The sequence below is a fragment of the Haliotis rubra genome, unplaced genomic scaffold, assembly GCF_003918875.1.
Source record: "Haliotis rubra isolate DU_JTF1 unplaced genomic scaffold, ASM391887v1 Scf338, whole genome shotgun sequence".
Lineage (NCBI taxonomy): Eukaryota > Metazoa > Mollusca > Gastropoda > Lepetellida > Haliotidae > Haliotis > Haliotis rubra.
This window is the reverse complement of record NW_025767011.1, coordinates 766637-793791: the sequence shown is the minus strand read 5'-3', so window position 1 is coordinate 793791 and position 27155 is coordinate 766637. Positions and strand designations below refer to the sequence as shown.

General features: G+C 41.9%; 2 protein-coding genes across 2 annotated transcripts; both read left to right on the top strand.

Moving 5' to 3' along the window:
• The first annotated feature begins 2459 nt into the window (after positions 1-2459).
• On the top strand, positions 2460-3311 carry LOC124284493. Its single transcript, XM_046720566.1, has one exon. It carries the CDS (start codon positions 2460-2462, stop codon positions 3309-3311), a length of 852 nt encoding a protein of 283 aa, XP_046576522.1.
• A 1291-nt stretch (positions 3312-4602) lies between these two features.
• Positions 4603-17182, top strand: LOC124284492. Its single transcript, XM_046720565.1, has 4 exons — positions 4603-4625; positions 5067-5173; positions 5361-6301; positions 16923-17182. Exons 2-4 carry the CDS (start codon positions 5085-5087, stop codon positions 17180-17182), a joined length of 1290 nt encoding a protein of 429 aa, XP_046576521.1. The 5' UTR covers positions 4603-4625; positions 5067-5084.
• Positions 17183-27155: the final 9973 nt, after the last annotated feature.

The following is a 27155-nucleotide window of genomic DNA, read 5'->3' as shown; positions in this document are numbered from 1 at the left end:
TTTTGGAAAAGTTTGAGACATTTTGTGTTGGTTCGACAAGTGAAACATATGAGCTATACATTTTCAATAAACGTGAACAGGAAAGCGGTGAATCTACTGATACTTATGTAGCGGCTCTGCGATCTCTTCCCAAATCCTGCAATTACGGCACACTAACAGATTCATTGATCAAAGACAGAATTGTTGTAGGAATTCTTGACAATAGCACAAGAAAGAAACTGTTACAAACTGCAGACTTGACACTAGAGAAGTGTATCACTATGTGCAGAGCATGTGAAACAACAGATCATCAACTCAAATCTATGAGAACTGATCAGGTGTCCTTTGTGAGTGGAAACAGAAATGGAAAGAACAGTGGTCAAAGCAAAAGTGGAAGATCAGAGAGGGAACAAACTAAACCAAAATATGTGTCCTACATTGAAGAGTGCAGATTCTGTGGCAGATCTCATGCAAGAGATAGAGACCAGTGTCCCGCATTTGGAAATGTACATATTGTCATGGCATGAACCATTTTGATATCAAGTGTAAACGTAAGAAAGTGAAAAGCAGACAGAAAGGAAACAGGCGACAGCGAGTCAGTACTGTTGAAGATCTCTCCGCTTCTGAATCAGAGAGTGACTTAGGAGACTATGCCTTGAGTCTTGAAGAATCTATCCTGTCTGTGAATGATAACCCTCCTAAGAAACTGTTTGCTCAGATGAATGTGAAGTTTCAATTTGATTGTGGTGCAACCGTGAATGCTATGCCAGTCTCTTTGTTCAGGACAATATTCCATGGAAAGGAAGAGAGGTTTGATCCTTACAACACTCCACTGATACTCTACAACAATACAAAAATGAACACTATTGGAAAAACCCAGATTTCTGTAGTGAATCCAAGGAATTGTGAAACCCAAATACTTGAATTCATCATAGTTCAGGATGAAGTTAGACCTGTTCTTGGCGCACAGGCAGTCCAAGAGATGAACCTGATTACAGTCAACTTCGACAACATAATGTCGATTTCCAAAGACAATGTAATCGAAGAGTTTTCTGATGTCTTCAATGGGGAAGGAAAGTTAGAAGGGACCCTCAAACTTGAGATAGATCCAAAAGTCTCTGCAGTGAAGACTCCGTTGAGGAAAACTCCAATAGCTATTAAGCCTAAGCTCAAGGCTGAACTGAACAGATTGGAAAAGCTCGGAGTGATACAGAAGGTTGATGTACCAACTGAGTGGATTTCGTCAATGGTAGTGGTCATGAAAAGTAATGGACGTCTACGTGTCTGTTTAGACCCACAACCTCTCAACAAAGCTTTAAAGAGAAATGATTACTCAATGTCAACAATTGATGATGTCTTGCCTGAACTGTCAAATGCAAAACTGTTTACAGTGGTTGATGTCAAAAATGGATTTTGGCATGTGTGCCTGGATGAAAACAGCAGTTATCTAACCACATTTGATACCCCATGGGGAAAATTTCGGTGGAAAAGAATGCCCTTTGGTATCTCACCTGCCCCAGAGGAATTCCAGAGACGACTCGATGATGCATTGGAAGGTCTTCATGGAGCTAAAGCTATTCATGATGACATCATCATATATGGATCAGGCAGCAACATGGATGAAGCAACACAAGATCATGATGCAAATCTCAAAGCTCTGCTCCAAAGATGTCGGATTAAAGGCATCAAACTGAATTTCCAGAAACTGAAATTGAGACGAACTGAAGTTACCTATCTAGGTCATGTGATATCATCAGAAGGTCTAAAAGTTGATCCTTCAAAAGTTGAGGCAATCTTGAAAATGCCACCTCCAACTGATAAACAAGGGATACAACGTCTGTTGGGACTTACCAATTTTGTGCAGAGGTTTGCTCCACAGCTGTCAGAAGCAACTGCACCTTTCAGAGATTTGCTCAAATCAGGTGTTGTATTTCGCTGGAATGATGATATTCACACCAAAGCCTTTGATGAAGTGAAGAAGATCTTGTCTGCTAAACCAGTTCTGAAGTATTTCAATCCGGAGGCTGAAACCGTGTTGCAATGTGATGCATCGGAAAAAGGTTTAGGGGCTTGCCTTATGCAGAACGATCATCCACTCATGTATGCATCGCGAGCACTCACTGAGACTGAAACAAATTATGCTCAGATAGAGAAGGAGCTACTCGCCATTGTGTTTGGCATGGAGAAGTTTGACAGATATGTGTATGGGCGACATGTGAAGATAGAATCTGATCACAAGCCTCTAGAGACTATCTTGAATAAGAGTCTCCACAATGCTCCGAAGCGCTTGCAGAGAATGATGCTACGCTTACAACGTTATGACTTTGAAGTGGTTTACAAGAAGGGTTCTTTGATGGTCATGGCTGATACCCTCAGTACCCTTTCTACCATAAATGTCAAACCAGTGGAATCAAGATGCTCACTGTATCATGATGGTAGACAGTCGATCTCCAGCTGAAATAAACGTCGAATCAATCGATATGGTGAGCTATGTTCCAATATCATCACAAACATTCACTCAAATATCCAAAGCCTCATCTGAAGATAGAGAAATCCAAGCAGTAGCTGCAGTCATCATAGAGGGATGGCCAGACAATAGATCTGATCTCTCAACTGTGGTTCAGCAATACTTCAACTATAGAGACGAACTGTCATTCCAGAATGGTGTAGTCTTTAAAGGTGAACGTGTGGTAGAGCCTAAAGCTGAACGACACAACATCATGGTCAAACTACACTCTAGTCACTGTGGAATTCAGAATTCTCTTAGAAGAGCAAGAGAAGCTGTGTTTTGGCCCAATATGAATAGAGATGTGAAGGAATTCATAAACAAGTGGGAAATCTGTGCCTGTTACAATGATGAGCAGCAGAAAGAACTATTAAAAAGTCACAGTCTGCCAAGCCGTCCCTGGGAGAAAGTAGCAGTCGATTTGTTCGACTTTGAGGGGAAAGACTTTCTCATAACGACCGACTATTACTCAGACTTCTTCGAAGTAGATAGACTACATGATAAGACATCAAAAACGGTCATCAGGAAGCTGAAGCAGCAGTTTGCCAGACATGGTATTCCGGTTCAGGTCATGTCAGACAACGGACCACCATTTGGCTCCAAAGCTTTTACAACGTTTGCCAGAACTTTTGAATTTGAACATTGTACAAGCTCTCCGCGCTGTCCACAGTCCAAAGGGAAAATTGAGAACTCAGTGAAAGTGGCCAAGAGAATAATGATAAAGTCAAGGAAAGCTGGCACGGCTCCCTATTTGGCACTCCTCGATTGGCGGAACACACCTACAGAACACATGGAAAGCTCCCCAGTTCAGCGACTCTACAGCTGAAGAACACGCACTTTGCTGAGTTTGTCAGCCAAACAACTGTCACCTAAGTTAATTCAGTCCCAAAGAAGCTTTGGACTAGAAAGGCAAAACAGAAGAAATATTATGACAGAAATGCCAAGACCCTCCCAGAGCTAAAACCAGGTGAGACAGTCGTAATGAAGCCGTATGGAGGAGAAAAGGAATGGAAAAGTGCTAAGGTGAAAGACAAAGTGGGAATAGGATCTTACTGTGTCGAAACTGAGGAAGGGATGCAGTATAGGAGAAATCGCAGACATCTCCGAGGTCCGAAACAGGTCAGGTTTCAACCTAACATCTCGGATCCAGTCGGCAATACAGTCCCAGCAGAGAAACAGAACATAACAGAGCCTGAGATCAAACCGGGCCGAGAACAGTCAACAACCAGTAGCACACAGAGCTGTCCTACCCAGACACGAAGTATCTTAATGACTATGTGACTGGCTAAAACAACAGTATTGTACTTGACAAGTCACATTGTCGGAACTGATGAAAAAATGTGCAGGTTGTGTCAAAAGACTAAATTATAAATTTAAACACTTTGGTTTCAGAAATAATAATTTCAGGACTATTAACAAAACATATTTGACATTGTTTCTCCAGTGACTTTATCTCTGTAAAATGCAATCATCTTCAGTATACCTAAAGATGCTTCATTGTACATCTTAAAGAGGGGAGATGTACTGATATGCACATCTATGAGAGTTATCTCCCTTGTATTGTAATGAGGGTTAAATGAGTAAAGCAACATGTCCGACCTGTACCCACGACGTCTCTGTGTTTATTCAAATCTCAAGATACACAGAACGCTACAACGGCAACGATGCATTTTTCGCAGATACAGAGCAATCTCCATACCAGACTTCTGTGACGACGTTAAGACGTCTACTGACCTCCCGCTCACTGACAGTTCCTTGGAAGAGCTTGTTCAAGCCTATTTGACTTTCCCAAAAGTCGTTGTCATTTAGAGTTATTGCCCTTGCATTTAGCTCTTCAATTAAAACGATAGTGCTTCCGGTGAGTAAATTGCCGTGACTTGACGTTACTGAAATGGGGAAGCAATACTGCTGCATATGTAAAACTCACCAGGGTAAACAACTTGGTTCCCGGATGACATCCCTCCATTCTGTTCCACTGAGGAAGGATTTAAGACAAGCATGGCTTCGCCGATTACGACTTGTGAGAAAAGATTTTTCTTTTAGTAAACACACTAGGGTGTGCTCTGATCATTTTGAGGGATTGGCGGGACCTTCCTCAGAGATCACCATACCATCACTTCTCAGTTTCAGCAGTAGTTCAGTAAGTTATTTTACATGTAAATGTCCTGTTTACAGTAGAATTGAGAAATGACGAAATGATTTTGAAATATTTCCTATTTACTAGCATTTAGTTAGAGTTACAAAGCACCAATTATGAACATAATTATGATAATTTTCAGTGTAGATTGGTTTGCAGGCAACCCATGTAAAATAGCAAACTACGATTTTATGCTTACCTGAAAAAATATGTTTAAATCAAATGAATTGAATCAAAATTTTCATTAGGTTTTATTATAACGTGGTAGCTGAAAATAGTATGATAATCTTATCAGTGCTAAAAAAATCATAAAATTATTTCTGTTTTCTTTTTATTGTGAACATGGTTTTTACTGTAACTATAATTTATATTGAGTTATTTTCATGAAGAGGACATTAATATTCATTGTCAGAATCTAACCAAGAAAAACACTAATTTGAACAGATAACTGATGGAACTGACATGGCTCTGACAGCTGTCGAAGAGGAAGATGGTGCAGCCAACACCAATGATGGTGAAGACAACCAAACAACCATTCATCAAAATGAAAGGTTTGTTGATGTAACCACTTTTATTTTGCTTATTATGACTTAACATTAACCAGTGTAAACTAGTAAACACAATTATTTTTCTTTTCAATGCGATTTGTTCAAATTGGGTTAAAAAGAACACATGTTGTTAAACATATTCCCTTATTTTGCCTGTATTATCTCCTAATTCCATTTACTTGATCAACAGGTCTTGTGACAAGCTTTCTTTGTTCTTGCATGACTACTGTGGGCCCATACCAGAGAACACTATTTCATCACAAAGAAATGCATCCTGTCAGACTGCATTCGTACAGAAGTTTTCCACTTCTACTCAGACAGATGAAGGTTTCTTTCAAGCCATCTCTAGTCAGGGCAAGCCATCAGCACCACAACAGACCAGTGCCTGTACACAAACAGATTTCACTCAGACTTGTGAGCAAAGTAGACAGGTGTTGCTACCATCACTGACATTTGCAGATATAAAGACAGATCCTGAGCTAGTTAACTTTTACACAGGATTAGGAGATGGAAATACATTTTCATGTATTTTTGACGAATTGTCTGAAGCTTATGAAAGAGATTATCCATCATCAAAGTTTGGAAGACCAAACTCATTGTCACTAATAGATCAGTTTTTTATGTTATTGATGAGACTTCGACTTGGGCTTTTAGTTGTAGATATAGCTAACCGTTTCCATGTTTCCAGAACAACCTGTGCTCGGACAATTAACAGATGGATCGATCTCATGTACAAAAATCTGTCATTTCTGATTTCCTGGCCAAAACGAGACATAATTGATGCTACTATGCCAAAAGGATTCAAGGATATATACCCACAAACACGGGTTGTAATAGATTGCACAGAAATATTCATTGAGAAGCCTTATTCAGTAGCAAGACAATCACAGATGTATAGTCACTATAAAAGCCATATTACATTAAAAGGTTTAATTGGCATTACTCCTAATGGTGTGGTCAGTTTTGTGTCAGATTTATGGTCTGGAGCTATAAGTGACAGACAGATTACTATAGAATCAGGTATATTAAACTTGTGTGAGTTTGGAGATGCAGTAATGGCTGATAAAGGATTTCTAATATCTGACTTAATTACCCCTAAAGGATTACACTTAATCATCCCTCCATTAAAACGTAAAATAAAGCAATTGGCATTGGAAGAAATTCAGAAAACTAGACGAATTGCAAATTTGAGAATCCATGTAGAGAGACACATGGAAAGAGTAAAAAAATTCAGAATATTACAAGGTATCATTCCCATAACTATTTCCAATTCTGTGAACAAAATATGGAAAATCTGCAATGCATTGACAACATTACTACCACCTTTGTACCCCCATAACCAGGATTCTGATACAACTGATGTACATGTGTTTGATGAAAATGCTTGATTATTTGCAAGATAAGGTGTTTATTATGAATACTGGGATTATCATTGATAGTGTAATCAATCTAGTCTGAGATGATATTTTTCATTCTCAAGAAATGACTGAATGCTTGCTTTTCATGGGGTGGTGAGTAACCTAGAAGTTAAAGTGTTTTCTCGTCACGCCGAAGACCCCCTGGTTTCGGGTCCCCACATGGGTAGAAAGTGTGAAGCCCATTAATGGTGTTCCCTGCTGTGAATTGTGCTGGAATATTGCTAAAAGCGGTGTAAAACTAAACTCACTCATTTTTCTTAATGTTGGGATAACTGAACTCTTTCAGTAATACTAATCTATCTTATTTCCAACAAGCGCATGTAAAAGTAACTTCTGATCATCTTTAATTATGTTAATTGTACAAATGACATATAGTTTTATTTACTGAAATGTTTTATTTATGTACAAATTGAGGCAGAACAATGTACAAGTGGTGCACATTATGACAATTTTCATCATTCATAAACAATGTACAAATGTACGACCAAATATCATCAAAGGCCTTTAATAAAGGCTTTATACTCCAACAAATGTTAAAAGAAATAAATTCATACATCAATTGATATCATCAACTTTTCTTATCTTTTTGCAGCTTTATATTTGAAATAATGAAGGTTTTCCATGTCCCTTTACTGTAATCACTGGAGTTATCCGCCCTTTGACTAAAAACTCAATTTTGTCACTGTTGATGTATGTTCTATTGACGATATATGTACTATTATGTAGTTCTGCATAATGTGAAATTCTAAAAATTCCGTTGGAACAATATATGAATATGAATATGAATATGAAAGTTGTTACATGATGATAATTATTACAATATCATGATTTGAGAATATTTTCAAATATTTTCAATCAGTAATAAGTCACTTGGTGTAATACTTGTGAAGATAATTAGTACAGTTTAAGTCCACGATGCGCTCGTCTGGAGACGAGTTCTGGTACAATTGTCACATAAAAACGTTTCAGTTTTTGAAACATTTCCTCCCATTTCAATTTATCAAATGCAATTCTCTGAATTGAAATACCCTTCAGTGTCCAAACTACAAAGTCACACCATTCTCTCTGTGCAATAGCCATTTGACCTTGAACTTGAAAGTAATAGGGGTGATTTTCGTGAAGTTTCAAGTTCATATTTTCATCCAATTTGCAAAAGAAATCTGTATGTGAAGCAGCCTCTTGTGCTTTAAGATCCCTGAGTGTCGAGGGACATTTGATCTCAAGTAGTCCATATGATGAACAGCACTTTTCACAGTCAACACAAGACACCAGGCCATCAGGACTAGCTCCCAAATAGGGATACTGTGGATTTACAATGAATCCACACTGTGTTACCCTAACATTAGGATGGTCTTTAGTCATCCTGAGAACATATAGTTGTCGAGCAGCTGGCTCATGGGAAGTGCCCCATCTCGTATGAACTGATGAAAATCTTTACCGTAACCCAGAACATGGTGGACAAGTCTATCTGGTTCAGTCGTGGATCTCCGTAGACAAACCCTGCCAAAATCAGAACTTGTTATCCTCTCTTTCCTTGCCTCCTTCCAATTCTCCTGCTTCTGTTGTCCCCTACTAATGCTCTCAATAATTGTTGACTCTTCTTCAGTAACTTTGATAGTTTCAACATAATTTTCAAACACATTCTGACAACTCTGAGACAAAAGATCAACACTATCACAAAAGCAAAAGTCAACTGGTGGTGCATGTAACTGTGGAAGTCTTACATCATTTACTACACCAGTTGTGACTACAAATCCACATTTCTTTTTTTTTAATTACTTGTTATTTTTTCCCTAAATCGGTCCACATTTATGCTTGTTTTGGGCATACCTGTATTGGGACACATATCACAGGGTTCATGATTATATGAAGACGTTACTGTGCAGTTAGTTTCTTCTCTTCTACACTCCTTCTCCCACTTGACATTAGATGTAGGTCAGGTCGTCGGCGGTCAAAGGAGCAAGCTTTCGATCTCGAGGGATCATCCATTTACATTTGGTAGAGGTACACAAGAGTTGTCCTGCTTCCTTCTTCTGTGATATATCCACCAAGGCATAGACATGGTTGCAGCCTTCTCCAGCTCTGTAAAAGAATACGAGTAATTAAGTTTGTGCATTCAGTCTTTAATTGACTCATATTACCCATCCTGAACATAACATTCATCAGTGAACACTAATAAGATATATATTATATAATGTTAACTGCAAACCTTTAGACAATAATACACAATGAATAAACAGATTATCAGTACAAATTATTAGCATGTAATATGTTTCTCCTCCACGTAATCAAGATCTAATTACAGTTATGTAATGCCAATATTAATTACATTGATAGATCCGAAATTGAATTAAAAAACCCGAATAAATCGTTCATAATCCTTCATCAAGATATATATATTTAGATTTAAACGAAGGTGTAAAAACAAAACAAAACAAAACAAAACAACGAATTTATCTACAATCAGGGAACTGTAAAGTGATTCATGTTTATCTGAAATACTTGAAAATACCCAGCTGCACAGGTACAGTAAGCAGAGTTGACATGGCCTGTTACTTTAGACAGGCAGACCCAGACGTGATGGTCAGGATTACGCTTCTTATCTGTTGGTGGTAGAGATGGTATAACTAAACATCTGACAAACAGATGGTCACAGTCGTCAGAGATACCGTCAACAACTATGCTGTGGACGTGCCGGTCTTCATAAAATATCTCTGCCTTGAGTTGACGAATAGCTTTCATGGGTTTAATGTTCACAGTTCGATTGGTGCTCAATACCAGGTAAGTGTATATGTCCCTCTCTGTGAATAATGGCAGCAACTCTAGATCATCGCTCCATCCAGTAATTAATGAAAAAGGATCTGGCATCTGATAACCACTCGGCGTACAAAGCTTTGATGTTATTGACAAAGAAATACCTGAGGGTCCCAGAAGTGTTAGATTGTCCAACTACAGAAGTATTTTCTGTAAATTCAGTGCATGTGCACCTTTTGCACGGGCTATGAGTTGATCGTTAACTCCTGTTACCTTTTGGTTTCTGTCTCTTAAGTATGTTCTAAGTTCTTTCATGTTCATTGAATCAAAATTTACATCACTCTCAACAATGCTAACGTCACTTTTCTCCGCCATTTTGATAAAACTACTCACCGGAAGAAGACAACGTTCAGGGGAGATAATTCTAAAATATTATGTAAAGGGAGATAACAACACTTTTGGGAAAGTCGAATAACAGCGGATTTGCTTCTCAGATCGATAAACGTGATCCTCTACAAATGCTCCTTGGTACACAGGCGAGTTCAGAGAGATGAACCATTCCCGTCGTGCTGCAGAACGACAGTGGCATAGAACTTAACTCTGTATCCATAAACAGCTATACAAGGAAAAGTGTAAGGAGTATGCTAAGCTGTTAATCAAGACCAAGAGTGATCATTATTGTGATCGGATCGCTGATTGCAAAACCGATCATTACAGCTCTTCAGACTCACAGAAAATCTGATGGGACAGTCGGCTAAGACGATCCTACCATCGTGCTCCTCTGACAAGACACTTTCCAACAAGTTCAGTGATTTCTTCACCAGTGAAGTCACTTCTATAAGAGATAATACACCATCTTCTGGTCAAAATGTCTCAGATAATTCGGCAATGGGAGTTGATGTGGAGTTTACTGGTAAACACCTGACATATTTCACACCAGTTACCCAACAAGTAGCAATAGGACCAGCTTTGTGGATTGACAAGTGTCTTGAGTACGGTGTGCCACAAGGTTCAGTCCTCGGACCAGTTCTTTATTGCCTCTATTCCAAGCCTATGAGTGAAATATACCGGCACCACGACCTTCCATACCATGTTTATGCAGATGACAAGCAGGTGTACAAAGTCGTCCATCCATCCACTGATTGGATTTCTGCCACCAAAACCCTGGAAACATGCATGACTGACATCACCAACTGGACCAATTCCAATATATGCTGGAGATCAACAAAGAAAAAACTGAAATTATGGTTTTCAAACCAAAGAGTCATTCACAGGCTACCCAGGGCATTGAGCTGAAAGTTGGAACCAGCGCAATCAAAGCTGCAGACTCTGTCAAAACTCTTTGGAGGCCACTTCGAGAGCACTCTCTCAATGGAAAAGCAGGTAAATGCCATCAGTAAATCCTGCTTCTACCAAATCAGGAACCTCAAGGCTCGAGGACCATAAATCACCATATTTGGCTTTAAACATGATGTTGTTGTCATCAGCATTCAACCTTTCATCTTCTGCTTCTGATAAATCAGATAATTCCGATTCAGATACATCAGAGCGCTCAAAATCACTATCAAAGCCACTATCTTCAGAGGAAACTTCATTCTCTGCTTCTTTGAGTGGAATACTTTTCAAAAAGGTCTCAAACAAGCGTCTGTTCTTCGCTGAGTCACTCATTGTCTCATTGTCAATAATCTAGAATATTATAATAACTTGAGCACTTGGGCATTTTCTATCTCATGACCTAGAAAGAATCAGTATGGCCGTGCCTCTTAGGCCCGGGTGCCGGGTTAATGGGTGATCAAAAAAATTTCGACGGTATATAATTAATGTGATGACGAATATTTTTTTGAAACTTGTGTCAGTGTTAGGCACATCAGATGTGACGAATACATTGTGATATCAAGGCGCAACAATTTAACGTAGAGCTTGGGCGACACAATTTAAGTGCCAGCAGGTCTGAAAGGCCCAAGGAGCCGCCAAAGGTTTAAAACTGGTGTAAAAGGGTAGCAATAACATACAAAACTGGGATTTGGTCCTATGTTGGTCATTTTGGTGTGGGATTTAGTCCAAAGAAATTTTGTGCTATGGGAGTTTGTCCTGTTGGGATTTTGTCCGTCACCCATATACATTGCTTAGTTCAACCATCCCCAACCTCAGATCAGAAGTCATTGACAAAAATCTTTTAGGAGAAGAACAGTTATACAACCTTATGGTTAACTCAATAAAAAAGGGTAAATCATACAGACTCAGTAATAGTACATGTCAGTCTATATTCGAGTAGATTAATTAAAAGGATTATGTGATTATTATTCAAAGCAAACGCTGTGTTATGCTTGTCACTTGATCCTAAAGAACGGGGGATTATCTAATTAGCGGAGTGCTGACCAGAGTTTGGGCTAATTAGGACAGATCGGACTGATCTATTATTACAGTAGGGGTGAGCCTTCTCCACCCTCACTCAAAGGTGAGTTTGGTGTGTTCTCAGTTTTGGGGATTAAGGGATTAGTGCTGGGGGAATATAGTCTGTTGCTGTCGCCAATTAAGGGTGCAGCTCATGATTCCCCAGCTCAAACAATAGCTTGATAAACTATATTTAATGAGTGTAACGAACACGAATATTTACTCAATTTATAAGAATACTTTGAATGAAATCAATCAGTTTGGTGAATTTGTGAATAATTACTGAATTTATCAGACGACTTTGATTGAAAGCAGTCAATGGGGCTATACAAAACGACTGCCGTCTTCAGTTAACATGTCACAATGTCATTGTTCAGATACTGTTCTTTCCAACATCTAATGGTGATAGGATATTAGTTCATGCTGGTTTTCAATACACCCAAAATACAAACAGTTACAAAAATAGTATCTATAAAATAGTGGTATTTATGTAAATATAGCTAAATTGTCCAATGGAAAAATTATGTGTATGTTTCTAAAATGCTAAATGAAAAAGACGTTCAGTGAATGCAATGTGCTGTTATTACAAATGTTACAAATATCTTGTCCATTTACATTAAGAAATGTTGATTGAAATGTTGAGCATAAAGTTGTGCTATTTATCTGGGGCCTCGGCTCCATTTTTTTAAGGAATGGAGAGTTACGAGGATATTACCCTGCTTCAATTACCTTCAAAGAACTTGGGAAATTTCTGTTATCAAAAGTAAATGTCAAAATGACAAACTGAAGGCTTTAATTTGAAACTGGTACACATCGCTCCATTCCCAAAAAGTAATGGAGCGAGCAAGCAATGGAATGCCGTCACAAATGTAATTTAAATGAACGCTGTCACCCTGTCTGTCTGCCAGGTGGGTCACAGTATAGTTCGTTACTGAGACGTGTTTCTACCATGGACATTTTTCGAATTTTGTCGATATTTTACGAGTAATCATTATGATTAGGGAATGGAACATCGTGATTTCTCATATGCCGTATTGGGTCGAGGTGGTATGAATTATTATTTGAGCTTTGAATCTGAAATATCAACCATTATCAAACAACTGCGCGCCAAAAAGCATTTTCCAAGCATTTCTGACCTTACTTTAAGCTACCCTGCCGCCCCACCTGTGTGAGAAATCGAACATTTCATTACATGATATGTATTCAGTGGTTGCAACAGACATCCTCACGCTCCCTGAAACTATCACTGAAACTTTTATCATACACAATACATTTAACTGTATATTAGTAGTCACGAATAGTGAGTGAGTGAGTTTAGTTTTTACGCCGTACTCAGTAATATTCCAGCTATATGGCGGCCTATTCACGAATAAATGTAGTGGGCAATATATTTAACAGGAGCATCGGTTGGTGCTCCTCCATATTAAATTCACGTGACACTTGGCTAGCCTCGTTCTATAATAATACGTCTAATATTATGTATTTCACTTATTTGCACATTAAATGGTCTGCGCCATGATATTAATTCAAATTAAGGTTGTGATATGAAATATCATGTTCAGTGGTCATAATTAGGCTGGTAAACTACTATACTTACTGAAAGAGTGGTTTTGAAGAAAACAACACTTATTTTCGTTTCTTCTATTTTCAAACTTCATTTTTCATACCAAATGCGATTATCCGCTGATGCTATTTTAGTTTGATTATGTGTCACCAAGGTGTCCAAATGGTTTGATTATGTGTCGCCAAAGTGTCCAAATGGTTTGATTAAGTGTCACCAAGGTGTCCAAATGGATTGATTATTGTCATCAAGGTGTCCCGGTGGTTTGATAAGGTGTCACCAAAGTATCCAAATGGTTTGATAAGGTTTCACCAAGGTGTCCAAATGGTTTGATTAAGTGTCACCAGGGTGTCCCGGTGGTATGATACGTTGTCACCAAGGTGTCCAATTGGTTTGATTAAGTGTCACCAAGGTGTCCAAATGGTTTGTTTAGGTGTCGCCAAGGTGTCGAAATGCTTTGATTAGGTGTCACCACGGTGTCCCTATTAGCTTGATTAAGTGTCACCAAGGTGTCCAAATGGTTTGATTACTGTCATCAAGGTGTCCAAATGGTTTGATAAGGTGTCACAAAAGTGTCCAAATGGTTTGATAAGGTGTCACCAAGGTGTCCAAATGGTTTGTTTAGGTGTCACCAAGGTGTCCCGGTGGTTTGATTAGGTGTCACCAAGGTGTCCAAATGGTTTGTTTAGGTGACGCCAAGGTGTCCAAATGGTTTGATTAGGTGTCACCACGGTATCCCTATTAGCTTGATTAAGTGTCATCAAGGTGTCCAAATGGTTTGATAAGGTGTCACCAAAGTCTCCAAATGGTTTGATAAGGTGTCACCAAGGTGTCCAAATGGTTTGTTTAGGTGTCACCAAAGTGTCCCGGTGGTTTGATTAGGTGTCACCAACGTGTCTAAATGGTTTGATTAGGTGTCACCACGGTGTCCCTATTAGCTTGATTAAGTGTCACCAAGGTGTCCAAATGGATTGATTATTGTCATCAAGGTGTCCCGGTGGTTTGATAAGGTGTCACCAAAGTGTCCAAATGGTTTGATAAGGTGTCCAAATGGTTTGATTAAGTGTCACCAAGGTGTCCCGGTGGTTTGATACGTTGTCACCAAGCTGTCCAATTGGTTTTATTAAGTGTCACCAAGGTGTCCAAATGGTTATATTAGGTGTCACCAAGGTGTCCCCATTAGCTTGATTAAGTGTCACCAAGGTGTCCAAATTGTTTGATTATTGTCATCAAGGTGTCCAAATGGTTTGATAAGGTGTCACCAAAGTGTCCAAATGGTTTGATAAGGTTTCACCAAAGTGTCCAAATGGTTTGTTTAGGTGTCACCAAGGTGTCCCGGTGGTTTGATTAGGTGTCAGCAAGGTGTCCAAATGGTTTGATTTAGTGTCACCAAGGTGTCCAAATGGTTTGATTAAGTGTCACCAAGGTGTCCAAATGGTTTGTTTAGGTGTCAGCAAGGTGTCCAAATGGTTTGATTAGGTGTCACCACGGTGTCCAAATGGTTTGATTATTGTCATCAAGATGTCCCGGTGTTTGATTATTGTCACCAAGGTGTCCAAGTGGTTTGCTTAGGTGTCACCAGGGTGTCCCTATTAGCTTGATTAGGTGTCACCAAGGTGTCCAAATGGTTTGATTATTGTCATCAAGGTGTTCCGGTGGTTTTGATTATTGTCAGTAAGGTGTCCAAGTGGTTTGATTAGGTGTCACCAAGGTGTCCAAATGGTTTGTTTAGGTGTCAACAAGGTGTCCAAATGGTCTGATTAGGAGTCACCAAGGTGTCCAAATGGTTTGATTAGGAGTCACCAAGGTGTCCTGGTTGTTTGTTTAGGTGGCACCAGTGTGTCCCGGTGCTGTCCCGAAAGTCACGACACGATATCTTGCATGATGAAGCAATTGGGAAATATATGATAGAATTTTTTGTTTTCCAATTGAAATGACTAAACAATGTTAATGTTGTTTTCTTCTAAATCACACTTTCCATGTAAATATAAAACCGGTAATGACACACTGAACGTTATATTTCATATCCCAGCACCATTGTATAAATCAATTAGACGGTGAGTACAATTGTATTGTGTAAATATTGGAAATAATTTCAAACGTGATATATTGATATCGAACGAAGCGTGACGTGTGTCGCTTGGCTGAATTTAATATGGAGCAGCCCCGATCCATCTGATGAGGTGAGGTGAGGTGAAATTGGGTTTTACGTCGTGCTTGAGAATATTTCGCTCATATGACGACGTGCATGCGTGTGTATGTGCGGCTGCTTGTACTAGCATCTGATGAAATATATTGCCTATTAGTTATATTTATGAACAGTAATATATTGTGAAACGCACTGTATGTATGATAAAGGTTCCAACGATTGTTCCGCTAAGCGTGCAGAGAATCAGTTTGGACACTGAGTACATACAATGTTATGTTGGATTTCTCAGCTTCCATTGTTTCCAAGTATTTGTGCGTGGATATTGGTTGAGAGATACGGGCAATTTATAATGAAGAACGTGTCAATGATTCAAAAAATGTTCAAATTGAAGTTTATGTTGTCTATGCATTTAGTTTAGACAAATCTGAAAGTCAGTTTAAATAGTTTATGGTGATGATTTCTGTGCTGTTATGTTTTGAATGACCTGTTACGAGGTAATTAATGCACAGTAATAGTATATTTTAGTCGAAATACGTATTACCAGGGAGACTATATAACGGGGAGTGGTCACTCCTCGAGAAGCCCCTTAGCGTATGCCTCGGCTCGCCACGTGACCAGTGTAGCCAATATGGCGGCAGCGTAGTTTTTAAGATTGAGCCCGGTTTATTTTCAACAGCTGATTACATTCGCTGAGTGTTGTGACAACTGAAAACCTACATGTAGAAGATATGTTACCTATTCTGTCTGTTGTAGATTATTCCTGGTATTACTATAGTCCGTTGGACTTCATTTTGGACCGATGAATTGCTCGCTAACACAAAATCTAATCATTGCAACGAAACCAAATTTTGCACAGTCACATGAAATCGACAGACAAACTCTAATGATTTTTCTGATAATTTTGGACACCCGAATAAAAAAGTTGTTTAACAAACGATCATTATTTTGTTGTCACTTTTCGCTATTTCTTACGAGGGAGGACCACTTGCTGGTAGAACAGCCATGTGTGCGAGGTGTACGTGTGAAATTGAAATTGCACTGCACACCCTTGTTGATGACCTAGCTGTTCTACCAGCAAGTGTTTCTCCCTCGTAAGAAATAGTGAAACGTAACAACAAAATAATGATCGTTTGTTAAACAGCTTTTTATTCAGGAGTCCAAAATTATGAGACAAATCATCAGAGTTGGTCTGTCGATTTCATTTGACTGTGCAAAAGTTGGTTTCGTTGCAATCATTACATTTTGTGTTAGTGAGCAATTCATCGGTCCACAATGAAGTCAAACGGACTATAGCTACGGTTTGGCCAATCACCAGCTGGTCCGTGTATGGCATGACGGTGAGGACCAACAACGATTGTGAAGGTAAGTTCCCATATAATTTTTTGTCCAAATTTTAACACTAAGTTGCGTTTACAGTTTGCCATATAACAATTTCTGATATTATGTGAGTCTAATCTTTTTATTTCTCTGTTTCAGGATGGCACAAGAAGGTCAACCAGTCGGCCGGCAAAAGGAACCTTCAGTTCTTCCTTTTGGTGAACCTCCTTCACAAAGAAGCCCTGTATGTACCCCAGGTACCACAGTTGCTGGCCTGGGGTCAACTGTCACGCCACCAATCGCGGAAGACCAGGCCATTTAACCAGCAGATACAAGACATCTGGACAGAATATTCACAGGGCATCAAGACTCCATCCAAGACCCTTATTCTAATAACATCTCTCATAACTAAGAAGTAGCTTCAGGATGGCACAATAAGGAAACTGAAATCGTCATGTCTGTATATATATGATAAATTAATTGAAATCTTCACTTATAAATGACTGACTGAATGAATGATAAATAAATAAATAAATAAATAAATAAATAAATAAATAAATAAATAAATAAATAAATAAATAAATAAATAAATAAATAAATAAATAAATAAATAAATATGTGGGACGTTGTGTTGGCAGTTTGTTAGTAAGTGAGTTTAGTTGCACTCACAATGTCAAGGCCACACACCGCAGTTTCACAACCAAAAACATAAACACCGTACCCTGCCTCCCCATCCCTACTTTTTAACATTTAACCCCTTTTCATCTATTTAGTAGACTCCTTATTAGCTTATCAGCAACAGTTTTACTGTTCTGCACAATAAGTCACAATATACATTACACTACTTACTTAGTTGAACTTATACGCAATCAACTTCCCAACCCAACTTCTCATCTAAACACAATTATTTTCAATAAACAGGTGTTTTATGATATAGTGCTTTATTCCCCATGTAATAATTTTATTACGTTTTTGTTAAACACACCTACCACGTCGGTCGATGAATTGTGGCACTGTCTCAAGTCGATAGTTTGGATATGGGGACAGACAGACATATACGTATGTACACAAGCCATTCTTGTAGAAGTATGAGAGACTATGGCACATACATTTAGAACAATACTTTTTTCACATAATAGAAGAAATATATATGTGTGAAATAGGCACACATAAAAAGACCAGATGAAAGGCACAGGGTGTATAAAATTCCATCACTGATATAATAAAGCCCGACGAAGAGTTGGTTCGGTTGGTCTGTTGTTTAACACCGCACTAGGCAATGTTCCAGCTATATGGCGGCGGTCTGTTAATAATCGAGTCTGGACCAGACAATACTGTGATCAACATCATGAGCAAAAAAATCTACGCAGTTGGATTACGATGACACTGTCAACCAAGTCAGCGAGCCTGACCACCCGATCCCGTTAGTCACCTTTTACGACAAGCATGTGTTGCTGAAGATCAAAATTCTAACCCAGATCTTCACGAGTAACATGGGGAGTAGGCAAATGTGTAGCTTAGCCCTGTGAAAAACAGGGCTTATAAAACAGGACTCATAAAATACCTAAAAGTATTTAAAAGAATTTATGGACGTCAACTTCTGTATTTGTGGAACACGATGTTACGGAATATATTCTTATTCTTCATCGGGTGAATGAAGAGACTAGAAACTAGGAAACAGAAAGCTAAAGACGTACAGTGATAAACAAACAGTGATAAGATAACAAGGCAAGCCAGTACTTAATTAGCACTAAATTGGAAGGGTGGATGGACAAATGGGAGCCAGGGATTGTTAATCCCGGCATGAATAATGGGATAACAATGGTGGCTTTTAACAAGGGGAAATGACAATAAAGAAATGTAAGCCAGGAATTAATCCAAGCCTAATTAGTGATGTAACAATAAATTAAATGAGTAGTATATACAATGGGGGTTTTGGATCACTTTCAACAAAAGCCTCTGCAAAGCCTTATTTCCCAAATAAGGCTTTGGTCGGCCCCTTAGCTCTTGCTGCCATTACCCCTACTATGAAAAAGTTTGAGACGCTAGCGGGATGCGAACGCCCAATGTTACACCTCCTAGCCGCACCACTTAACCGACTGAGCTACCGGGTACATGGTTGAAATGTGTTGGTTTAACGGGTCTATCCTGGGCTGCGTCTAACGTGCCGCTATGACACTGTTGTGCCGCTATGCCACGTTGGCCTCGATGAAACAGTTTAATGTGAATCGCCTATGATCTCTTTGGTGTTTGTAATAAAGGCTTGCTGGGCTTTTTTCACCCCTTGTTCTATATATTTTTTTTTTCTCGGCCTCACTGATAGCAGACTTACGAGACTTTGAACGAATCTCTTGTTTCATTTTGTTATATTTTGTGAGTTCAGAGAGGATTGAACGAAATTCCTCCTCTGAGATCTTACTGTCAGTGAGTGCAGTGGAAATACGCTCACTTACTGTGTTCAGCTTTGCTTCAGCCAGAACCCTGATCTCGTCGTGTTTCAATGCCTTACGATGCAGTCTGCGGGATGCAAACTTAAGCACCAGCCCTAACACCCCTGCCACCCCAGCGGTTATTTCAATGCCTAGCACTACGGGGGTAGCCACGATGGTAGCTAACAACCCAACACCTGCCGCCCCTAGCCCCATGCTGGTTGCCATAAGGGCAGTATCAGCCCCGTCTACGATATTGAAAGCTCTATGGTACTTTTTACATAGTGCTTTCCGCGTGTCGCGGTCTTGTTCTAGTTGGCGTTTCACATCACATAACTGTCTCAAACGGAACCCGTCTACGGTTTCCAGGGTCTTCGCTACTTCCTCTACGACTGGGTATAGCCCAATCCTATAATATATATTACAAAAGATATTTTGATTGGGTTTCAGTTAATAGTCGGTCAACGTACCTGAGGCTTATAAAACTTAGATTCTCGTATGTGTAGATACGGGAAGGGTCAATAGGTAACTTCTGGTCTATATCAACACCATAGCCGTTTATTATGGGGGGTAGTAATCCCTGTTGGGAGTCCCCCAATCGTATAACGATACGGCAATATACGAAATCTGATGCGTAGGAGTCACCCCAACGTATTGTTACACCGGGTAAAAGTTGCAAGTTTGGGGGTGGGTCAACGCCGTCCGAATCATCAAACTTACCATTGTGAGCGACTTCTACGATAAGTGTGGATTCTGGGGCCATAGCCCTAACCCCTGCTATGGTATCATGGTGGGTGGCTTTTAACTGGGACTGCTTGGATGAAATTAACAGGGTGTCCCTAAGCAAATATTCGGAGTTAGAAACTATCATACTTTCAGTTGGAATGAAAGACGTGATCAAGGTACTGTTGTTCCTAATTTCAGAGACATATATGTCTAGTGAGATAAAAGGTGCGGTGATGGTCACGTTGATCACCCATTTGGGCTCTTTAAAATCTGATAACGACACCCGCCTATACACGTTGTCTTTCAAGTGCAGGAGGTGTAAGGTGTCTTCCTCACCAGGCTGATCGAATCCCTCCGTGTCCCCTAGGTCATTAAGCGTAGTGTTGGGTCGATGACTGGTCATTGCTATAATACTACTACGATATAGTTTCCAACTGGTTTTCTGATAATAGTTCAGGGGTGAACTTCACCCCCATGAAGTGTATGTTGTCAGGTAGGAAGATCTTGGTTAGTGATATCGTGTTTTCCACTATCACGGTGACACCCTGCAGACTGGTGTTAGAGCCGACACCCACCCGCACGTAAACTGTGCAAACGTGATACTGGTGTCGTTTCACCCACCCGAATTTGACCCCCTTCACGATCTTGACCTCATTCCCCGATGGTTCCCCTAGGTAGACTTTGATGATCAGTGTTGAGTTCGCCGGTAGACTCTCCAGTATCCTGACCACGCCTTCAAATTCAGACACCAACTGCAATGTCACGTTTTGTATTCCCGGTTTACTCGATAGCATGTGGGCTGCCATACTGGCGACTGGGCTGATGGCTACGCTACGTCTCTGAGTCGGGACGTAAGCCACGAGCAGGGTTCCGTTGTTAACGACTTTGTTTAGGTGGTTGTCTTTGTTATCCGTGAACACGTAGGGGGAGCCGAGCCTAATATTGAGAAACCAGTCGTCTTTATCGTTGTAACAACACCCGGGGCGGTGGGGTAGCCTAATGGTTAAAGCGTTGGCTCGTCACGCTGAAGACCTGGGTTCGTATCCCCACATGGGTACAATGTGTGAAGCCCATTTCTGGTGTCCCCCGCCGTGATGTTGCTGGAATATTGCTAAAAGCGGCGTAAAACCAAACTCAGTCAGTCAGTCAGTGTAACAACACCCACTTGTCATCTTCGGTGAAGACGAGCGTATATGGCTTGTTTCGGGCGACGGTAGTGCTCTCAACATCGTCTAAGTCGAACAGTTTGCCACCGAACGATGGGTATATTATCCATTTATCATCCCCGGTGGTGACTAGGGTGTACCGAGTGTTAACTGTCGCTCTTGTGGTATCTACTATATCACCTAGGGCTCCACCGGAGGGGACTTCAACGCGTTTGTAAATGTTGTTTTTCAGTTGTAAGGCGTACAATTTACCATCTACTCCGGGAGCGTCGAATCCACGTGTGTCCCCGAGGTCGGAGATCCCCACATTGACGCAATTTTTCACCCCGGGCCCTTGTGCGCTGGTCATTTTATGTGAAGCGTTAAGCTGAGGTATCCTATATTGACGGGATTATGATTTATATCTAACACCGATATTATCAGCTCAGGTATGTTGCCCTGAGTCAACCTCTTATACTGCCCCGGTGAAAACGACTCGGTTCTTCCGTCGTTGTATTTCTCCGTTTTAACCGGTACTGCTCTCAGTATAGTGGAAGGGTGACCCCCTTGAATGTTGTACGTTGTGCTCACCTGACCGAGATGAATGTACAGCTCTCGGTACAGTACTAGGTCGGGTAACTTCGAGCCTGTGACGGTTGTTGTTGGTTTTATCTCGTCAGGCGACATACCTAGTGTCCTCGCCAATGGTCGACCGAGTCTCAAGGAGTTTCTTCCGTTGTTGATTAACACCACTGTACCGTTTGAGTCGCTCATCTTGAGTTCGCTCCCCAGGGTTTGAAGACCTTTGTCGCTTAGCGAAAGCGCTGTAGTAGCCGTCAGTTATCTGGCTGCGAGCTCCACTGACGAACAGCTTATTGTTGCTGGTGTTGATGTTAGTCCATTCGCGGTAGGTAGGTAATATCGCAGAGTGCGACTTCGAGTTGACCCGACGATTATCGATCGCGTGTGTCAGCTGAACGGCCCTCGCCGCTCGTTATTCCTGGAAGTGTTATGTACATGTTAGAGTATATATGCTCATTATATAATAGTTTTAAAATTTATTCCCTGGAGTGTTTTACCCTAAACTGGACGTAGATTTTCACCCATGAAGATCGCTGGGTCGCTGATGGATGTATTTCAACGCCCAGCTTTCAGATGTGTTCAGCCTTTATAAATTTTCGGTGACTAACGCTAAGGTAGTTCATGCTTGGTTCAACAACGATGCAGTTCTGGTAGAATCAACTCAACTTCTCGCCGGTGGTGCGCTACAACGGGTGTGGTGTGACATTAACCGACACCGGCGTGGACCGCTGAGTCAGTCTGTGTTCACGTTCCATGTACTACCAGGTCAGGCGTATCCTTAAAGAAATCAGTGCTCCGTCCCACAGGACAACGCATGGAACACAGTAAACAACAAGTACGATAGGCGGGCCTACGAACGTATTTGCAACGAATTCGAACCAAACACGAAGACGGATTGGCGCTTGCCGGACCGAACTTTGGGTTGGGTATCCCCATCGTTCACAACATGCACCTCGTGGATGCCAGCGAAGTTGAAAGAATGGGGATACAAGTCGTATCATCACCTCACAACGAACGAGTGGGATGACCGTTACATGGCTTTCGACAACAGTAAGGATTACCGAGTCTGGAGGTTCGAGCAGGGGCAGCGGATGACTGGAAAAAGTTCATGCTGGACGCGCCGAAAGGATTCACTCGTGCCGGGGTAATCAGGTTAAACGACTCGATTCGAACGTACGTGTGGGCGCTGTTGGGTGCGCAGACGCAAACGCTTTCCAACATCCTCGGTAAGGGGACTGCTTACGACGCTCAGAAACAGTTCGTTGTTAACGTTGAGGATGCTATCAATGCTCCAGTTGATCTACCGAGTGCCATCAAACGCTACCAAGACGTGTTGGAATACGCCAGGTCGAAAGTCGACTACGTGTTCGACGTGGGGTTGTACATGGCTCCGAGCGATATGCAACTGAGAGTAAAAAAAGTGGTGGGCTACAACAATGAAATAGTCATAGCCACGGCGGGCCAAAAGTTAAGGCCAACCCCGATGTTAACATCCCCCACGCCCCACCACCCACCTAATCGCCATGCGAAATGGGTATAGTCACCCCACCCCAGGAGCCTAGGGTTCAACATACACCCCCTGTGGGGTCACCCCCACACACACAGCAGCACATCGATCGTAAAACAGCTATGGTGGTTGGTGGGGTAGCTTTGGGACTTATTTGGTTAAAAGTTTCTTAGCCGCCACGCACACCAAACCCACCATGGCGACAATGGCTGCCCATAGGTTTTGACTGAGCCACGGCAGTTTTAGCCAGAGCCAGCAGCCACTTTGCAGACGATGCTACCCAGGATGCCGGCAGGGCTTCAGCCGCCTTACCAGCCAGTTTAGCCAGGCCTCCCCGAAGTTTTTTATCCAGGCTTTGAAGCCCCCACCACTTGGTTTTACTAGCAGGCGTGGGTACCCTCGCCGCAGGCGTTAATGACAAGACCAGGGTTGATATGATGAAGCCCAATGCAGTCAGAATGCTGGCGATGGTGATGCCTGCTCTCGGAAGAGGATCCCAATCCTGTTAGCTAGCGTGGTGTCCTCATTTAGGACTCCGATCGATGGTTTCCCCGTGACTACTGATTCAGATCGGAGGGCTTCCCGGTTAGAGGAAGCGGATTCCAACCGAGTCCGTCTCTCATCTTCCAAGTTTTTATTCTCTCCTCGACACGTACGCTTCATATCACCATCCGCTTCGGGTGAGTCTTATTTTCTTTGCAGCCGATGTGCTCATCGATTTCGTTTAATTTCCCATGTTGTTCACTTCAGTTCTCCAAGGCATAGAGCATGTTTCTGCTTAGGCCTCGCAGTTCCCTCAGGGGAAATTCGGAGACCCGCAAGGGTTTGTCATGGTATCGCGGGTCAATATTTTCTCGATACTGTCCGACGCTTTAGCACGCTAGTATATCACCTTCATCGCCTTTGGGTCTGGCTGAAAACTGCTTGCAGATCTTGGACGACCTTCGGGAAGCTTTGCCGTGGCTACGCGTAATCTATGAAGCCTAGTTCATCACGGATCAGCTGACACCCATCCGGCTACTAGTGAGTGTTGACAAAGCATACGGCTTCAAGTCTTTTTATGATATCGACTCGGTGAGCCTTCAATCGCGAAAGCGCCCTCTTCTTATCGACGGTAAACTTGGCATAGTCCCTTCCCAACGGCTTGATGTTGTTCTATTTTCAACATTAAATGCGCGTAATAATCGCGACAGCAGGCTGTACAAGTTCAGTACTTAAGGGGTAGTGAATGTGGTGTCATCCTCGAATGCCTGGGCACTATCATCCCACATATCATCCATAGGTATGTATTCAGCCATTATTTAGTATTAAAACTTATATATTTCATTTATATAACAATGTATGGTAGAAAACTAGATCCCTTCCTCAAGATCAAGAGAGCCTAGTGGCGCCAGAGCCGCGGCGCCAGTCGGTGACCATCACCAACAATCCCAGCAAGATAGACCAGAACCAAACGCCTGCTGGTTAGATTCCCAAACCTTGGTGAGAATGACCTCATTGTACCAGGCACGGCTCGACTGGCGTTCAACCTCACGCGTTATCTCCACCAACGACAAACGCGAAGCAGCGGAACGTAGGTCGAAGCCATCATCAAGAAAACCACCATCAAGATCAGCGGTAACGAGGTGCTGAGCATCGACGACAGCGACGCGGTTTCACTGCTACGGGATCTCTGGAAAAGCGAGGGAGAACGTGTCAATGACGGTACCAGGGTATCAGCAAATCGACCCGGTTCGCGCATTGATATGGCTTCACGCTAAAGACCAGCTAGACAAGCTATCGGACGGTGAAAAGGCCATCGCTTCGCCGCATGGAACCGGTTCCCGCGCGTCGCCGACTTCGAAGTTGTTTCACGGACATGGCCGCTTTACCAGGCGCGCTGGGTGATAGGTTTGAATACGAAGCTAACGCTTAACGACTACAGCAAAGTAGTGCGCATAATCGAACGGTGATGAGGCCAGTTACCATAGACAACATCTCTGGAGTTCGACATGGTCACTAGCCCGAGCTGGCCAGGCAGGTTCGGCCAGTACTCTGGGAAGATGGCCATCCTGTACGATCGCATACTGAGGCATAGATCAGTCGTGCGAGATAAGAGCGACACTGTGTGGAATATCAACCTGAACGTACGGCGCCGATCGATGAAAGGCATCCTGGTCGTCCCAGTGGAGGATTACGAGCCGTTCCGAGGGACAGCTTGGTAGAAGTTTTCAACCCGAGATTGAAAAGGTGGAAGTGACCATAGAGGGCGTGCCCAACCAGCTGTTCAGTCATGGTATGAGGGCATACCAGCAGTGGATGAGATAAAAAGCTACCGCCATCAAACAACACCCATACATAACCAAGGACCTGGACCTATCCCTCCGCGGCAGATCGGGTGAATACCTGACCAATGGCACGCGTGCTGTGGTTGGACATGCGATCCACGGATGACAATAAACTGCACGGTAGCGGTCGCCGTATAGACAACGGCAGCGAGGGGATAACAATCCAGATTACCAAGAAGGCTCAACCCGCGGGCAAGTTGAAATTATATCTGTACGTGATTATGGACGCGCAACTTAATATAGACAATGCGAGATTCGTGCAGGCCATCTACTGAAGGCAGTAGGCCACTGCCTGCCGGCAAGCCATCATCTAGTAGGCAGTTGCCTACTGATTTACCACGCGACCCACACTGCGCCATAGTGTGCCGGCAGACTGGCTGTGGGAAGACCGTTTTCGTGCTGGATATGTTGGAGGGTTACTACAAGGATGTGTTCGACAAAATCGTTATCATGTGCCCTACTCTGAGCATGAATAAAACGTACACGGAAAGACCTTGGGTGATGACGGACCCGGACGTACACAAAGTCGACCCGGGAACACGCCTGCAGGACTGGTTGAAAGCTCTTCACGGGAAATTTAAGGGGAGTCGACGCTGTTCATACTGGACGACTGCAGATGCTTAATCAGCGAGATAACAAAAAGAGAGTTATGCTATCGTGCCTGGCCTTCTCCTCCGGCATGCAAATCACAGCGTCTGGGTGCTAATGCAGAAGTTCAACTCGGTGTTGAAAGACCTCAGGGAGCAGACGCGATGGGTGGCCTTATTCCACTGCAAGGACAGGGATTCGTTCGAAGAGTGTTTGAGAGAGAACGATGTGATGAGCAAACATGATAGGGAACGTGTGAAGAAACAGCTCGCTGAAACTAAACACGCTAAGCTCGTGCTCAAGACCGACCAACCCGTGGCCTATAGGGTGTTTTAGCTTAGCAATGCTTAGCAATGCTTAGCAATGCTTAGCAATGCTTAGCAAATGCTTAGCAAAGCTTAGTAAATGCTTAGCAATGCTTAGCAATGCTTAGTATAAATACTTAGCATTTAGTTATAGCTATGGTATTTGAAGTGTTTGTCGTGTGCAACTTAACCTTCATTTCTCTGTGTTTCGCCTATATCGTATATTATATAGTTAAAACTAAAACTTACTTATCACATTATAAGATGGAGTGTGAGGAACTGCTAGAGCAACTGTTGGTGCCAGTGGACGATGATAAGCGAGAGAAACTGGTGGCGTTGGCTGTTGGCGCAAAGTTAAAGCCAAACATTACTTTGGAGACTACACTCCCGATAAAATTCACAAAATGTCAGCTGAAGAAATCGATAAACTGTACGCTAGATACGAGACCCGTCTCAGAGCAGAGATGACAAAGACAATAGGATCGGCTATGACCCAGATATACACTGGGATTGCGTCATACTTCCTTCCCATTCCACAGGAACGCCGACTTTACCTGTAGGAAGACCTCGAGAAAGACCCTTTTATCGAACACGCCTTGAGCTCTATTAGCTGCGAGCTGTACCACAAATATGGTATGTTGTTAGCCCCGGTTACGGCGGCGATTATTACGGCAAAGCATTGTCAATTTGAGAGGAAAAATAATAATAATAGTATAGATGGATGCTGCACAGGAGGAGACACACACACCTGGGGGAAACCCCCAGGGGGGAACCCCAACTGGA

Excerpts from the sequence above, each read along its gene's own strand:
- LOC124284493 (XM_046720566.1), top strand. The coding sequence starts at position 2,460 with ATGGTGAGCTATGTTCCAATATCATCACAAACATTCACTCAAATATCC.
- LOC124284492 (XM_046720565.1), top strand. The coding sequence starts at position 5,085 with ATGGCTCTGACAGCTGTCGAAGAGGAAGATGGTGCAGCCAACACCAAT. Across the intron at positions 5,174-5,360 it reads ACCATTCATCAAAATGAAAG|GTCTTGTGACAAGCTTTCTT; the intron begins GTTTGTTGATGT and ends CTTGATCAACAG. Across the intron at positions 6,302-16,922 it reads AATCATCCCTCCATTAAAAC|GATGGCACAAGAAGGTCAAC; the intron begins GTAAAATAAAGC and ends TCTCTGTTTCAG.